The 12,187-nt window shown below is 39.5% G+C and overlaps 1 protein-coding gene across 1 annotated transcript in view; it reads right to left on the bottom strand.

Annotated features, from left to right (window-relative positions):
- Window positions 1-11,289, bottom strand: part of ADCY7 (adenylate cyclase 7) — a 32,908-nt gene extending 21,619 nt beyond the window's left edge. The window contains exons 1-8 of the mRNA XM_053952883.1: window positions 10,890-11,289; window positions 9,462-9,662; window positions 7,210-7,371; window positions 6,298-6,447; window positions 3,897-4,045; window positions 3,466-3,577; window positions 1,033-1,160; window positions 623-781 (exon numbers count right to left, since the gene is read on the bottom strand). Coding sequence (XP_053808858.1) covers window positions 623-781; window positions 1,033-1,160; window positions 3,466-3,577; window positions 3,897-4,045; window positions 6,298-6,447; window positions 7,210-7,371; window positions 9,462-9,662; window positions 10,890-11,060 — 1,232 coding nt within the window. The 5' untranslated portion in view covers window positions 11,061-11,289. The remainder of the gene's footprint in view (window positions 1-622; window positions 782-1,032; window positions 1,161-3,465; window positions 3,578-3,896; window positions 4,046-6,297; window positions 6,448-7,209; window positions 7,372-9,461; window positions 9,663-10,889) is intronic.
- Window positions 11,290-12,187: the final 898 nt, after the last annotated feature.

Raw genomic sequence — 12,187 nt, 5'->3', positions numbered from 1 at the left:
TTTTAAAGACACTCCTTGAAAAGACCTTTAAGGTCTCTTGTAGCCCCAATCCTTGTATCACTGAGCAGCACATGGCAAGTCATATTCCTGCTCAGCCTCAATCCTCCCATTCAGCACCACTCCCTTCCCTTCCTTCTGCCCATGGCAAATGCACAACAAACAGCTCCAGACTCTCCTTCCTGGGATACTCCCCATCAGGATGCATTTGAATTTGAGTTGTTTGTGGGGTTTGGGTGGTGGGAGTGGTGAACACAGAGCTGATATAAATCAAGTGGAACTGATCAATGCATTAGCAGAAACACTGGGTAAAGACAGCTTGGCCTTGTTGACCTAAGGAGCACAACTGTTCTTTAACTGAATTCACAAACGTAGAATTATCCCTGTGTACAGCATGGATTAACGAAGTCAACATAACGCACATTTCTCCCACGAAGGGAAGGTCAAGAAGCAGTCTCTTGCCTAAGAATAGAATTTAACGCAATCAGAAAATACTACCATTTTATAGCTCCACTACATACACATCTGTCCTGTTTCCACCACCCACGGTGAGGATGTGTGCCACGGCACAGTGACAGACCCTGGGCCGTGCCAGCCCGGCCCCGCACGGATGGGCCCCGCTCACCCCGGCACGCCGGCGGACTCCATGCGGTTGGCCAGGGACACGTCGTGCGACCACACGTCGTACTGCCACTTCCTCAGGCCGATCACCCCGCACAGCACGTTCCCGGAGTGGATCCCAACCCTCATGTTGATGTCCACGCCCGTGGCTTCTCTCACCTGCCTGGGGAGGCATCGGGGGTTAGACCAGACTTGTCATTTTATCTCCTCCTCCTGCTAAGGGTTAGTCTCATCATATACTTGGTGCAAAGGCAAGACAGACTTATGATTAGAGCTATGCAACTACAGCTCATGAATACACTTGGAATGTTGGCAAGAAAACTAATTAATTCAACTAGTTTAAGCAATTAATTCAACTTAATTCAATATCTGCACAGTATCTATATTTTAAACAGCCTTCTCTGTAACACTTACTTTATTGCTTCACACATGTCGAGCCCCATTTTAACACAGTTCCTGGCATGAACTGGTAAAGACACGGGCAGGCCTGAGACACAGTAGTAACAGTCTCCCAGGATCTTTATTCTCATGCATTCATTCTCCTGCAAAATGACACCAAACATTTTTAATAGGAAAAAATTAACTGCAAGTAGGCTAACAGCTCCAAAGGTTCTGGTTTGAGAAAGTCAGGCTTTGTTCAATCCTTGTTGAAACAAAGCTTACTTCTTTTTCCCCACATCTGAATGCCTTGACATTGCTCACTGGAGAAGACAAAAATGATCACTTGAAGCATTTCTGAAATAAAACCATCTTGTTAGTTTCTCACCTTTTTCTTGAACCGTGTGAAATTGAAAAAACTATAAAATAAAATCGTTGCAGGATTTACCATCTAAAAGATGAAATCTACTTCTCTATCTTTTAATCTTTATCTGAATTATGGGCAGTTTTCCCTCTATTTTTACATGGCAGCCTCATAAGTAAAACGTGAGGTGTCACAAAACCTCCCAACACTGAGGGAAAACTTAGAAATTCAGATGCCCAACCTAGTAGTTGTGCAGATGCAAAACAGGTTTTTTTTTGCTATTTCAAACATGACTGAAGAGAAAGCTGGGACACACTACAGGCTTGCTATTGCTAATAAAAACCCCACAATACTAAATGGTAGCAAAGCAATTTTTCCTAACTGTGCAACAGAGGATACTGCTGCCAATGACTGGCAGGAGAGAGCGATAAGTCTCTGATACTGTCTTTTGTGAACACTTTACTGAAGAATTTTAACTACAAAGGTTGCAAGAAAGCCAGGGCTAATTCTGCAAGGCTCTGCAATGTTTGACTGACAAGCAGAGATGGCTTAATTTGGACCAGCCAATAGCTCCAGCTGTTCAACACTACCTGCCGTGGGAACACGGCTCCTAAATCAACTCCAAAATCAGCCCAAATATGTGGCAATTTCCCAAACTGAGCTGTTCTCCCTGATCAGTTAAAGCCTTTAGGGAACATCCATCAGTCTCCAAATCTTAATCCATCCCATGGTTCTGAGCAGTGCCACAAGTGACAAGCTCAGAGGGATCAGCAGGGAAAACCAGCCCTGGATTAGAGCTGCTGCACTTCAGCATCCAGCTCAGTGTCCATCAATTTTATTAGCTAAATTGGAGCTTGCAGGATTTGTACTTTATGGAAAAGATGACAGAATACTCCCTGGCAGAACAAAAATAGTGCAAAAAGCAGGAACCTCTTCTCACAGCTCAACCACAAAGTTGCAAAAGACCTTGACTCACTAAATCCAGACATTACAGTGCAATTTGCATATAGCAGTGAGAAATTAAAACACATCACTCAAAATCTAGATTTTTTTCTATTTTTGTATCTGCAGAACAGTTACAAAACCTGACCAAATGTGTTTAACCTCAGCTTCTACTTCAGCAGTAAAAGAAATTTTGCCATTTGACAACTAAGATGACATAACTTACTCTTTTATAGCTGCTTCACAACAATACAACTGCAACAGATATAGTATAACTTTTATTTGTCAATACTTAAACACTTAACAGCAATTGAATTCAGATGAATGCAAAAATTAGCCATGTCATTTAGTCAAAAGTGTTACTAGCACCTTAGTCAGGTTTTAACCAGTAGTGTATTTAAGAATTGATTCAATTATATCCACAATGGTTTAATTTCACTCCTCTGCTACATTAATAATTTTAGAGTTTTTCAATTTTTTCTGACAATTTTTTTAGATTTCACAAACACAACACACAAACATGGAGGTGTCCCTATAATGTGATTACAGTCCCTATAATGTGAGCAATAAAAACCTGAGTTTGTGATTACTGCTGCAAAAAATTAACCTGAAGCAGCACCTGCAAGTGGTAACAATTCCTGCCAGGCTGAAGGGTCAGTATTGAGGACATGTCTTAATAGGGACTATTTTAAACGACTCCCCAGTCTTGCACTCTTTTATAAGTATCCATTAGTAACAGGAAGCTTTCTTTAGTTCACTCCTGAGCTGAAGAACTCAGCCTCTAAATTAATGAACTTAATTGTGTGTCTGAGTTCTCCATTTATGGAGTCAAACAAACCTTTCAGCTGCACACAGCAAAGCTCCTCAGTGGAGTTCATACACAGAACCTCCTACAGCCCTGCTGCAATCACTTACCACCATCAGACAATTTCCTAAATGATACGGATAAACCTCCACACCCAAGAACTGGAATTACAGTAGCAACTTGCTACATTTCCCATTTTTTATTTACATTTTGTTTTAATGTGATTTTGCCAGTTGGCTTTAAAGCAAAAGCAGTCTTGCCTTCCTGACTTGAGGACTAACACCCAGCTGCCTCCTATTGTGCAAAAAGACTCCTTTTTCCAAAGGCCTTTATCCTACAGCACAAACTGTAAACGTACCTTTGCAATCTGATCAAACTTTCCAAAGAGTTCATTCAGCATCACTACAAGTTCCTTAGGAGAGCAGTCACTGGCAAGGCGAGTGAATCCTACAATGTCTGCATAAAGAATGCTAGACAAGAGCAAAGGGAAAAAGCAGGGAAAGTGAAATATAAAGATACATCAATTCCACAGTCAGCATTACTATTGAAATGCACTTAACAGAAAACACCTCGCTCCTCTTTGGGAAACAACTCCAGCAAAAAGGGTTCAAGTATCTCCCCTGATTCAAAAGACAGCTCACCAGTTCAACATGCATTATCTTCCCATAGCAGGAAAGAAGCTCACTTCAGCCTCACAGTCTGCCTTCAAATTTTAATTTCACCAGACCAGACCACTGATAAGAATCAGAAGTTTATATCAATACAATTATTTCTAGGGCTTTCACTTACCTAACATTTTGGTGCCTTTTTACATATAGGCTGTGGAAGTTGTTGTCATGCATCTGCCTGTTATCATTAGTTTCCTTCAGTCGCTCAATGATTGCCAGCTTCATTTCCATAGAGATATGAGCAGGCAGGATGGATAAAAGCAAATTTTCCTAAAAAAAAGGGGGGGGGAGGAATAATTGTGCAAAATTATTAACACAGTAAATTTGAAACTGTAGAATTCTACTGACTGCAAGAAGGCATTAAAAAAAACAAAACAAAAATGTCTTTATTCAAATAGTTTTTGAGTAACGCATGTCAGGTTTTCCAGAAGATATTTTTACATTGCTATTCTCCAAATTATTGAATTCACAATTATGTTTCATATTTTTTCTTTTGTTTCTTGTGGCCTAGGTGTGACATTCCATTGTAACCATGAAACACACACACAAAAAAATGTCAATATTCAGTACTACATTTTCTAGATAAATTACATTTTATTTTGTCCCCTGATGTAAGTGTTATGTTGGCACTGTCTGATAAAGGTTCTGTAAAAGCTTATGTTTTGTACCTAACAATCTATTCAGTATTAAAAACGTTTGTAAATTTTCAAATGCTGGAAAAGCAGCAACAGATATAAAAGTGTCAGCTGCATGCTGCTCTAGCTAAACTGAAGCAATGCCACTGAAGTGAAGTCTTTTGAACTGAAGGAGAAACAGACTCCTCCAAACCCACTTCCATTGTTTGACTATTCAGGGCACCGTTTTACACTGGCTCTCACTCAAAAGCCCATTCTTCAAAGAAGACCCTGGTAAGTTGCTAGGCAGAAGAGGATGACAAAAAGAGAATACTTTGAGTGAGGAAGGGCTCTCCCACCGCAGAGATGGAAATGTTGTGTGGAGCAGCTACAAGCAGGAACTTTTTCAGACAATATCAACAGCAAGATTAACACATTGTGCAGCCAAGTAAAATGCTAAAGGCTGTCCCCTGGGACCAAGTTCTTGTCCCCTTTCCCTTACTACCCAATGCAGCCATGTGCAGGGAGCAGTGAGCTGCCAGGGTTATTTAAACAGTACCTGCCCCCGAGAAGAAATACCCTGGGATCACAGTGGGCAGTGACAGTCCTTGAGCATCAAGTACTCGTCTATGCAAGGTATAGGCAGCAGTTTAGCTTGAGACTGATCCCAGAACTAGAGACACCTCCTTTCCCTCACCTACTGTTTTGGTACTAGGAGAGTCAGCCCTGGGAAAGAACTTAAACTGACAGCCGAATCCCAGGGAATATAACAGGGCCACTGGGAGGCTGACACATCACACAGATTTCAAGGAAGCAGCGAGGAACCCTGAACTGCAGTCCTCACGTCTTTTTCACAGACAAGTGGGTGGCAGAAAGGATACTCAGAATTGCCTGACAAATTGCAACATGGATGAAAAGAAAGCTCTCCATAGACTTAAGCACTTTTACACTTCAAACAAGCAACCATTACAAAAAACAATCCCAAACCCAAAATCCCGAACACCTATGGAAGTGAGCACATTGCCCAGGAAATGAGAGCACACTGCCTGCCTAAGGTGATCAGAGGCTTCCCCGGCAGCTGCGTGGGGAAATTCTGCCAGGGCTTTCATGCAGATTTGTCATCTCAGCTCACAAGATTAGCATCAGAGAACAGATCGCACTAGCAGTGTGGCATTTTCTTCTTCCCAGGGTGATCAGGTCAGTCACTTTTCAGCCCCCTTTTTTTATCTAATAACTGGTGGGCAGAGAACACGATAGACATCAGCCTTTTAGAGCACTTCTTAACCCTATTTCAGCCAGGAAAGTTGCCTCAGTTTCAGTTTTGGTATCTCTATAAACCTTCCTCAGTAAGAAATTCATGCTTGTTATTCTTTGAATACCACTGGAGTGTATGGAAGCAAATATTTTAATCTATTATATGATTTCCTTTTCTCCCTTCACATCCAATATTCTCCTTCTAGCAAAGGAAAAACAGTTTGTGAGACAATAAAATATAAGAACAAATAATACTTTAGAATTCAATGCAAAAAAATGTGACCAAGCAAACCATAAAACTGACTGCTAAAATTACCTTACAAGTAATTTCAGAGCATTAAGGGTATGTCTTCAAGTTATCTTAGGCCAGTCCCAGGAACAGTTTATTCTAGGAAAAAAGGAACTAAAAATGACTGGCAATTACATTCCTGTTACAAATACTGTGATTTTCATGTAGACAAGCCCCAGAAAACAGCTTCCTCCCTTTAACTTCCTTCTTTTGTTACAAATGCCACAACTTTTATTTTTGACACTAGGTGGGTATCTCAAAGATTGGACCAAGCCTTTCAACATGGATTAGTCACCAACCTTATGAAGTTATGAAGACTTTGGAAGTGAAAACAAGCAATTCATAACATGAACTAGCTCACTCACTTGTTGCCTCTTTTCAATCTTCAGTTTCATTCGGACCTGAATGCACTTTAAGGTGTATCTGTATAAATCCCATGAAGCAACCTGCATTTGGCGTTTGTGAAATGCACCCATGAAGTTGCCACAAAGGAAAATTACAGCATTGGCAAGGAGCTGCACAAGAAGAAAAATATTTACCTACTGCAGGGCAGTCATTGATACTTCACTAACACACATATTAGTCCCATAAAACACAATCAATCCCAGACTCATTTCCTCTTACCCCATCCCATAACAAAGCGCTGTTGCTATTACCCAGGATGGACCTGGCAGATGTAATTTAACTTTCACAGTCACATAATGAAACAGAAAATGCTATGATATCATTTAACATTTATTTGCAGGCACCAGTGTTTGGTTTGTGGAAAACCAGTGCACAAACTCCTGCTTCAGCATGCTGTGTGGAACCTGGCACACCTGCACGGAATGAGCTGGGGTGCTCCTGTGAACACACCCTGTTAATGAGTGTTGGGAGCCCTGAACGCAGCAGGCTGCACTCCCAGGCCCTCTGACACCCCAGGGCAGCACTGGCCCTTTTGATCCACCCTGTGGGCAGTGCCTAATGAAGGCAGGTAGACCCACCTGAAAGAGCACAGGTTGGGAAGAATGACTGTGACTAAGCTAGGCATATTTTTAACAACTTAGTTTAAAAATTAATATAACAACCTTGCTTTATCCACTTAGGTCAGAAAAACAAAGTTGCACTGTAGATTTAAAAATTTGCAATTTTACAAAAAGCCCAAAGGTTTTTGGGCCCAAGATCCAAATCCACAAACTTGGAACATCAATGGAACTTTTCTAAATAGAATAGTTATGCCAAAAGCAAAGGGTACCTTGACTAGAGTATTTCATTATGCAACCAAGTTATTTCCTTACCTGAAATGGAATGGGTTCCTTATTTCCTTGAGATGTCGCACTTACCACAGTTAAAACAACAATATGGGAGAGAGCAGAAACAACACTAATTATGACAGCACCTCTCATCCCAAAGGGTAACATGGTATAAACTGTGAAGATTATAAACAGGAAGAATGGCACCTTTGGAAAGAAAAAGAAAAAAAAAGAAATAATCACACATACCTTTTATCAGGTAAATCCCAAAAACCACTACAGAAACAGGAGCAAAGCAGTAGGATTCTTGCTCAATTTCAGGCTGAACAATTAAATATTGATGTCTCAAAACATAGTTAAAACCATAAGGACAGTGGTAGTTCTAAGAGTTTTGAGGGATTAACAGCTATAGGCTCATAGACAAGATAGGTTAACATGACATATCACCTATAATTTTTTCACTTGTCCTTGCCCTTTATCCTGAACTTATCCTTTACAGCTGGAGATGCACTTTGGATGCACTTTGTACTCACACATCAGGAACAGTGTGTTGCAAGGGTAGCAATACTGAATAGAATCAGATTTCTCACCTGTTGGAAGATATTTTTCTAATTTTAACATCACCCAGTCACATGTGTATGTTTGCTTTGTGCTTGATAAAAACCAAAAATCCAACCAATACTTCCTGGTCCTCCCACAAGAGAATAACCTTTATTACCACTAACCACGTATTTAGCTGCACACATTTTATAAAATGCAGAACTGAACTGGTCCAGATCAGTGTGTAAAACTTAAATTCATATTTATAGACTTGTTACAACTGTCAGCTTATAAATATATAAATATAAATATGGAAACTAACTACCCTGATCAGAGGAATATATTGCAGCATTCCTGGCTCAGCTCCATCTCATCACAGCAACTAAATTGTGCCATTCCAGACAAGAGCTTCCTTTGAGGAAGTCTCAAGGTCCCGTCTGCCCTTAAATATTTTTCCAGACTAGTTAGTTTGACTGGGACAGCAATAATCAGATGAACATGCAAATAAAATTTTCATTCAATAAAAATATTTTTCCTTCTGTATCTTACTACTTTAGCTGCAGTAAAACCATTTTTTCTGCCATATTTGCAACCCCCATCACACAATGTTCTGAATGCTGTGTGATAGTTTTATAAGCACAAGCAAAGGATGGAAAAACAAGGGCCATACCTCCATTTAAACGAAATAAATAAACACTAGCTTTAATTAGTGATAAATTCTTAACTTGAGGTGAAAATCTGAAATAAATTTATCCACTTTCAGAGTAGGGCATCCTCATATTTTAGACTTAAAATCAATATGAATGAATTACTACCACATGACGACACCACATTGGCTTGTAGCACTGAAAGCAGCAAAACCAAATCTTGCTTTGTTACATATTTACATTTATAGTTAAGAGCAATACATTTGGGGGTGGGGGGTGTTCCTAAGGTAATAGGCATTTCCTTAAGTTAAAAAATACTGAAGAGCAACTGCAAATGTACAGTGCTGGATTAAGGCCATAATGCAAATCAGATTTTGGTTGTTTAACTGGTAATTTCTATTTTTATTCAAATAAAGAAGGGAAGGGGCAGAGTTCATAAAACAAGATAAAAAGTCATTTTTATTTAATTAAAACTCTTCTGCTTGCATTATGAGCTCTTAGGAGGAGTTTCCTACAAATTATGATATTTTTGGCTTCATGAAATCATCCATCTTCTGATCAGAGATAGCAAGCAATGAAGTTTAGCCACACCCAGCAATGCCAGGATGTGTCATTAATCCTTATTGTTCACTTCACCTCTCCCACTGACTTAAAAACCTGCTCCCTAGGGCACACCCAGCTCTGGAGTCCTTTGTACATTTTTTGAACACCTCTTTGACCCAAATTAACTAACAAAGCAAGTATTATTAACAAAAAATTGTTAAAAAAAAGTATTATTAACAAACAAAAAAAAAAGATATTAATTCATAGTAAATAAGATTTAGTAAAATTCCTAAATAAAAATCCCATTCAATTACAACTTAAAGATGCAATTCCCACATAAGTTTATGCAATTATTCAATTTTTTCACCGAAACGTATTTTTACTATAATATAGAATACCAACTAAATTTTACTGCAACAAATCAGCAAAGCCAGTTTTTAAAAGTTAACCTAAATCTCAGAAGAGTTATTACACAGTTATAACATTCTGAAAGACTGAAGCACACAAACACATCCACAAGTGAACACCAGTCCTATGCAAGTACCTGAATGAACACAACATACACACCTGTTCCCACAGCTGATAATCACTTCCTTTTTCAAAAAGGGAAACATATCCCACCGTGAGGAAGCAGACCCAAACCATCACCCCAAACAGCGCCAGCCACCTGCGGAACAGGGACTCCATGCACAGCAGCAAGTACATGGCTGCAAACACGGCCAGGGCAGCGCACACGGCGATGATGAAGGCAAGGTGGGAATGAGCTTCCTGCAAAAGCACAACAAACACTTACAGCTGGTCCAAATGTCCCCTTCAGAAAAATGAAAAATGCATCTATACTGCCCTGGAAACAGCTTGGATACCTTCAAAATAAGTTAACCTGGGTTTTTAAGTAGACTAGCTGTGGCAGCATGAACACTTTCTGATAGTCACACATACAGAGCTAATATAATAAATACTATTATAGATACTCATTCTTCCCCAGTTTCACTGCTATTATTTTCCAAACTAGCTTAGAATGCAATCCCCAAACCACTAAGTTCTAATTACAATGTAGCTATAATGCAGGTGTACCCAAAGAAACGTATTTAGAGTTTAAACTTTGCTAAAGAGGAGTATAACAGTGGTCTAAGTTTCACAGAGGATGAAGTTAAAAATAGTGTTGGTCCTTTTTTTCCCTTCCTAAGAAATAAAAGGTAAAAGGGATACAAGTGCAATTGGTAAGATTTGCTTTGCTGCTAAAGGGAGACTTGAAGACCCTTTATCATGAAGCACAGGGTTTGGAAAATAGAGTTAAAAGGCAATGAAGGATTATAACAGCTAGTTTACTGCCTTTTTATATTATCTTTAAATTAACTCCTCTTCTTTCCAGCTGTCAGCTGGGCTTGTACAACACCAAATTTGTTTACAGAAAATCAAATTACACTACATAATAAAAAAATCTTTAAGCTGCATCTTTTTCTATGCCTATAGGACCATCGCCCTTTGCTAACTAAATATTGATTCCACTGATCAGCCATTGTACTGGGAGGTTCCTGCTGTGTTTTTATAAAAAAAAAAAAAATTTAAAAAAGGAAATTAACATCTACAAATAGCTGAAGAAAAAAAACACTTCAGGAATAACCTGATGAAAAACCAACAAGTCATATGAGAAATGCATGACATTTTAACTTCTGTTCTTGTTCCTTCATTGGCCCCTTTAGTACTTGCCATCATAGCTAGCATTCAATACAGATTAGGATTTGTTGCTAATGTATAGAAAGGAAAAACAATCCTTATAGCAATTGTGCAGGTGCCTGACAAGCTCTCCTCTCTTCCCATCCTTTCAAAAACATACACAGTAATACATGCACAGTTACTTGATATCTTTCAGCACTGGAACTTTGATGCTGTGTGGCTCAAAACATTATATAGCCAAAAACCTTTAGTCCGCTGTCAGAGCAACTCCTTATCCTCTCTGCAAACACTGAACACACACAAAAGAAGTTTACTCACAGCAGTAACAAAGAAGATTATAATAAGAGTAGTCCAGAAGAGGATGGCAATGAAGAGCAGCAGCAGCAGGAGGGGATGCTGCTGGCTGGTGTAGCGGTACTTCTCGTAGAGCGGGTCTGATATCCTGCCGTCATCGCTCTCGTTGAAGAAGTATTTCCCTTTAGCTGGCATCTTCTCCCAGGCTGGCTGCTGCTATTTCTCTCAGTTCCCAGAGCACACAATGACACAGCTGAAGCCACTGCTTCAAAGAGAAGTTTTGTCGTTTGGCTGCTGCCTCTGTGATCTTCAGGCACACCGAGTAACCCACGTTCTCTGATTTTACTTCTCATGAGCATCAACTTCAGATTTCCAATGCAATCGAAAGCAAGAATTAGCCTCCCCAAAACCGCAGGCAATTCATCATCAGCACTAAGCATGAAGCTCCAGATCAACTTCCATTGGTGCAGACAGGTGTTTTTGGCATGAGGTTTTTTTAATTATTACTTTGCAAGTTTCAAACTCCTTTCCATAAGCTTCAATCTCACTTCCTGGGATGAATCCTGCAGAGAGACAGGATTAGTAAATTCATAGTTAATCATACACAATGTTCCCCAGGAGGGAGGGAATAAAAACAGTTGATTCCTTAAACTTTCCTTGAACTTTCTACCTGCATGCTGTGACCAGTGAGCAAAAGCTGCGTGCTGCTGGTGGGTGGGAGCCCAGGAGCCTTAAGCGTGGGCAGCGCTGCCCAGCAGAGCTCACCAGAGACTGCTCTGCTCACCTGGCTCTGGCAACTCCAACATTTTCATATACAAGTGTACTACATGGGGTTTTTTTTCCTTTTGAGCAAATGACACAGTTCCTGTGAGCATGTTGTATAACTGAATGCTCACAACTCTTTGGAAGTTTTGTGCATCTGTGTGTGTGTGTGTATAATTTTTAATCACAATACACTTGGCATTCTTTCTCAAAACATGCTTCTTAAAAATTAAGAAATCCTCTTTTATTAATTTCACACTTTAATTAAGGCATAGAAAAATGAGAAAAGAATACAGCTGTCCAAGTCAAAATTCATTAAACTTATTTTTAAAGACGCTTAACATCTAGTCCTGCATTTCATTCCACTTTAAGTAATACATTTCCAAGGCAATACATGTGTTCTGCTAACAATGAACATTTAAGAATAAACTGTATTGTTTATTTCTAATGACCAGTATTTTTCATATAGGTTCATTAATATAGTTCATTTAATGCCAAGAGCCATAAAAAAGAAGCATGGGGATTTGATGGAGGGAAGCATGAAAAACAGGATTTTTTAA

This window comes from Vidua chalybeata, chromosome 11, assembly GCF_026979565.1.
Source record: "Vidua chalybeata isolate OUT-0048 chromosome 11, bVidCha1 merged haplotype, whole genome shotgun sequence".
Taxonomy (NCBI): domain Eukaryota; kingdom Metazoa; phylum Chordata; class Aves; order Passeriformes; family Viduidae; genus Vidua; species Vidua chalybeata.
This window is presented reverse-complemented; position numbering and strand designations above follow the sequence as displayed.